Source organism: Alnus glutinosa, chromosome 2 (genome assembly GCF_958979055.1).
Source record: "Alnus glutinosa chromosome 2, dhAlnGlut1.1, whole genome shotgun sequence".
NCBI classification, from domain to species: domain Eukaryota; kingdom Viridiplantae; phylum Streptophyta; class Magnoliopsida; order Fagales; family Betulaceae; genus Alnus; species Alnus glutinosa.
Window position 1 is genome coordinate 20,723,300 of NC_084887.1, and position 4,413 is coordinate 20,727,712.

At 38.1% G+C, this 4,413-nt stretch overlaps 1 protein-coding gene across 1 annotated transcript; it reads left to right on the forward strand.

Annotated features, from left to right (window-relative positions):
• Positions 1–1,259: 1,259 nt before the first annotated feature.
• LOC133861403 (pentatricopeptide repeat-containing protein At4g02750-like) lies at positions 1,260–3,757 on the forward strand. Its single transcript, XM_062297189.1, has one exon. The coding sequence runs from the start codon at positions 1,361–1,363 to the stop codon at positions 3,596–3,598; it is 2,238 nt and encodes a 745-aa protein (XP_062153173.1). The 5' UTR covers positions 1,260–1,360; the 3' UTR covers positions 3,599–3,757.
• The last annotated feature ends 656 nt before the right edge of the window (positions 3,758–4,413 follow it).

The window sequence follows — 4,413 nt, forward strand, 5'->3', positions numbered from 1 at the left end:
GTTAAATGTTATTGTTTCTGAATGTTCTATTGTAGTTCTTCTCGTTGTCTAAAAAAATAACGTTCATTAACTACTTGCCAAGAACAAGATTGTTTGTGTGATTTTTCTAAGTTTGTGATTTTCAGTTCTAATAGGGAGGAAAACAAGAAAAATCGCAGAAAGTGTATAACTTATGAAAATAAATTTAGACTACTAAGTAACCTCAACCAAACAGTTAACCAAATATGTAAAGTAGTAAAAAGAATTAATACATATATTTGATTATGAAGTGAAAACTCTTTGCACCAAAGAGAAACACCACTCTAGGGTAGCCAAACTCAGGAAATCAATTATCAGAATAAATAACTAATTACAAGAAGTCTGTACTCACAACCCTTTGCAATAGTCACTTTCTTGAATTCTACCAAGCGCCTACTTGTCTGCCTCTCTCCTAGACTCTTCTGGAGAGTTTTTCTATTAATCCTTTAACTGGAGCTCCTCTCCAGTTGGACTTCAACGGTTGAACGGTTACAACAAAAACTCTAGAAGAGATACATATAAACATTTATGCCTAATAAACCTTCTCTTAGCACAATGGAATTCTCTACAAAAATTCTTAAAGAAATACTGCTTAGAAGCCCCTTTAAATAAGCTCTGGAAATCTTAAAACAAGTTTGAAATGGATTTCTAGGCGATGATGTTCGGATAGGTCAACGCATGTCTGGACATCTATTAGCAAGTGAATATTTTTCTGAAGCGTGTCCGGACAAGCAACCCTAGTGCCCAAACATCTGCATAGAAAATCTTCTTTGTCCGCAGTTCTTCACTTCTAGGTCCGGACATCTTGCAGACAGGGACTTTCTGGAACTTGAGTCCGCTGGGCTGTCCGGACATGTAAGGGATATAACCTTATTGTGAGTTGCGTCCGCTGGCCTATACGGACAAATAGGGGACACAAACTTTCTGTAACTTGTGTCTGGACACTGCTGGAGGCTATCCGGACATGCAGCAAGGAAATTCGGATTTTCAAAACAAAAAGATCTTCATAACATTTTTCAAATTAGTGCACCTTCCTTTCTTAATATTTTTCGATACTCTCCTTGTTCACCCCTTTCCTTTCTTGATTAATATTCTGGCAATATTTCTTCTAATTCGACTCTTTTATTGATTGAATAATATTTTTGCAAGATTTTTTTGAAAGTCTTTTGAGTAATTTGTGCCCCAATATAGTAACATTTTTGTCGACCAAATATTAGCCAATAATAAAAACCACCAACTTAGAAAACGAAAAACGAGAAAAATAAAAACTTCCAAGGGAGAGAGAGCAACGGACCCGTAAATAACAATCTGGTTCCGGCTGGCACTTTACAAACAAGGATCTATGAGGATCAGATTGATAGGGGAGAAAGGAAGTCAAGTGTTTAACCAGAATCTGAAAATTACCCGATTGGGGAAGTCTGGTCGGATCGAAGAAGCCATTCACGTTTTTTCACGGCTGACAGTGAAGAATGTTGTAAGCTACAACTCCATGATATCTGCTTACTGCAAGAACGGTAGAATAAGCGATGCACGCCGTCTGTTTGATGAAATGCCTCAGAGAAACTTAGTTTCTTGGAACTCTATGATTGCTGGGTATTTGCATAATGATAAGGTTGAGGAAGCCTCTGAACTCTTTGATAAAATGCCTAAAAGAGACCTCTTTTCCTGGGCTTTGATGATAACTTGCTATACGCGTAATGGGGAACTTGAAAAGGCTAGAAAATTATTTGATTTGCTTCCTGATAAGCGAGACACAGTTTGTTGGAATGCTATGATTGCTGGTTATGTGAAGAACAGGCGTTTTGATGATGCCAAGAAATTGTTTGGAGAAATGCCGGTCAAAGATTTTGTTTCTTGGAATTCAATGCTAGCAGGATATACTAAGAATGCGGAAATGCATTTGGCGTTGCAGTTGTTTGAGGAAATGGAAGAGAGGGATGTGGTTTCGTGGAATCTGCTGGTGGATGGGTTTGTTGAGGTGGGTGATTTGGATTCTGCTTGGCAGTTCTTTAAACAGATTCCAAACCCGAACGTTGTTTCATGGGTTACAATGTTATGTGGCTTTGCACGAAATGGTAAGATTATGGAGGCTAGGAGACTTTTTGATCAGATGCCACATAGAAATGTGGTTTCTTGGAATGCGATGATTGCGGCATATGTTCAAAACTGCCAACATGATGAGGCTAATAGGCTATTTATGGACATGCCAGAGAGGGATTCTGTATCATGGACTACAATGATCAATGGGTATGTTCGTGTTGGTAAGATTGGTGAAGCAAGGGGTTATCTTGACCGCATGCCTTTCAAAAACATTGCTGCACAAACAGCAATGATCTCTGGATATGTACAAAATAAAAGGATGGATGAAGCTAGTCAACTATTCAGTCAGATTGGCACCTGGGATACTGTTTGTTGGAACACGATGATTGCAGGCTATGCTCAATTTGGGAGAATGGACGATGCTCTTTGTCTTTTTAGACAAATGGTCAATAAGGACATGGTTTCATGGAATACCATGATTGTTGGTTATGCTCAAGCTGGACAGATGGATGAAGCACTTAAAATATTTGAGGAGATAGGTGAAAGGAATATAATTTCATGGAATTCTTTGATTGCAGGTTTCTTGCAAAATGGGCTATATTTGGATGGACTGAAGAGTTTCGTGTTGATGTGGAAGGAAGGAAAGAAACCTGATCAGTCAACTTTTGCATGCGGACTAAGTGCATGTGCCAATCTTGCAGCTTTGCAAGTTGGGAAGCAACTTCACCATATGATTGTAAAGAGTGGTTATGTGAATGATTTATTTGTTAGCAATGCTCTGATCAGCATGTATGCTAAAAGCGGAAGGGTCTTTGATGCTGAGCTTTTGTTTAAAGATATCAATCATGTCGACGTGGTTTCTTGGAATTCTTTGATTGGTGGATTTGCTTTAAATGGGTATGGTCGAGAGGCTGTCAAACTCTTTGAAGAGATGCTCATTAATGGAGTGGTTCCTGACCAAGTCACTTTTGTTGGAGTATTGTCTGCGTGTTGTCATGCTGGCCTGGTTGATTGTGGTTTAGAATTGTTCAAAAGCATGAATGAAGTATACAGTGTTGAACCTTTGGTAGAGCACTATGCTTGCATGGTTGACTTGCTTGGTCGAGCGGGGAGGTTAGAAGAGGCCTTCAACGTGGTTAGAGGAATGAAGATCAGGGCGAATGCCGGAATATGGGGTGCACTCCTAGGAGCTTCCAGGGTACACCAGAATCTAGAACTTGGTAGACATGCTGCTGAGAAGCTTTTAGAACTTGAACCACATAAAACTTCAAATTATGTGCTCTTGTCGCATATGCATGCTGAGGTTGGTAGTTGGGAGGAGGTTGAGAGAGTCAGGGTATCAATGAAAAAGAGTAGAGCAGAGAAGCAACCAGGATGTAGCTGGATAGAACTCAGAAATCAAATAAATGCTTTCCTCTCTGATAATCAATTGCAGCCTAGAACAGCAGAGGTATGCAATACATTAACGGCTTTAACTGCACAGATGAGAAATCCAGTTGACTTATCTGATTTCAAATCTTTACTTGGCATTTTTGATTGACAATGATTGTACCATCAACTAACACATGTATCAGAGCAATTTTAGCATCCTGTACATTAGGTATATGCCATTTCTCATGCATTAATTCTTTTGCAATTGTACATATGTACATGAACCCTTGGGGGATGTTTAATACTACTATCTTCTGAGTTTGCATTATGTTGCGGTTTTCATGAGCTTAAACAATGTCTTCACCCAGTTTCTGGCAGCCACCAGGCAACTCATGCCTTGCAGGATCATAGTCCAAGGCTTTCCAATACCCTTTGTGGAAGATAAATGCTTAGATCAGTAGTGCCTTTCTTTTCTAAAAAGGCTGCTGCCCTTCGTATTTTTATTGGATGGAGAATAGTATGTGGAAATCCACGAGGAATATCTCTTTCCATTTATGGATTTATTTATTTATTTTTTTGTAATGGAAATATTTGTGTATCTTTGTATCTACATAGTTGTGTATTAGGGAGGAAACTAGGATTTTAATCCGGGGAGGCTGAGTTGGGATTTCTTTTCGGGACTGAAAAATTTAAGGTTTTGGACTGAAATTTTAGGGATTGTTAGGCTGAGATTTCTTTTTTCCCTATAACATTTTCTTAGAGCACTTACAGTAGCTTTCCTTATATTTTTTTAAAATTTAGAAAACCAAACTATTTGTTGCTTTCCTATTCAATTAAACTCTATAATAGCTTTCCCTATCATTTTTCTATACCATAAAATATTCTTTAAATTAAATGTTAGAAGAAAGAGAAAGCCATTTAAATTTTCCTTTCAAATAAATGCTAGAGGAAAGAGAAAGACTTTTTATATTAAAATAATCTTAA

Excerpts from the sequence above, each read along its gene's own strand:
- LOC133861403 (XM_062297189.1), top strand. The coding sequence starts at position 1,361 with ATGAGGATCAGATTGATAGGGGAGAAAGGAAGTCAAGTGTTTAACCAG.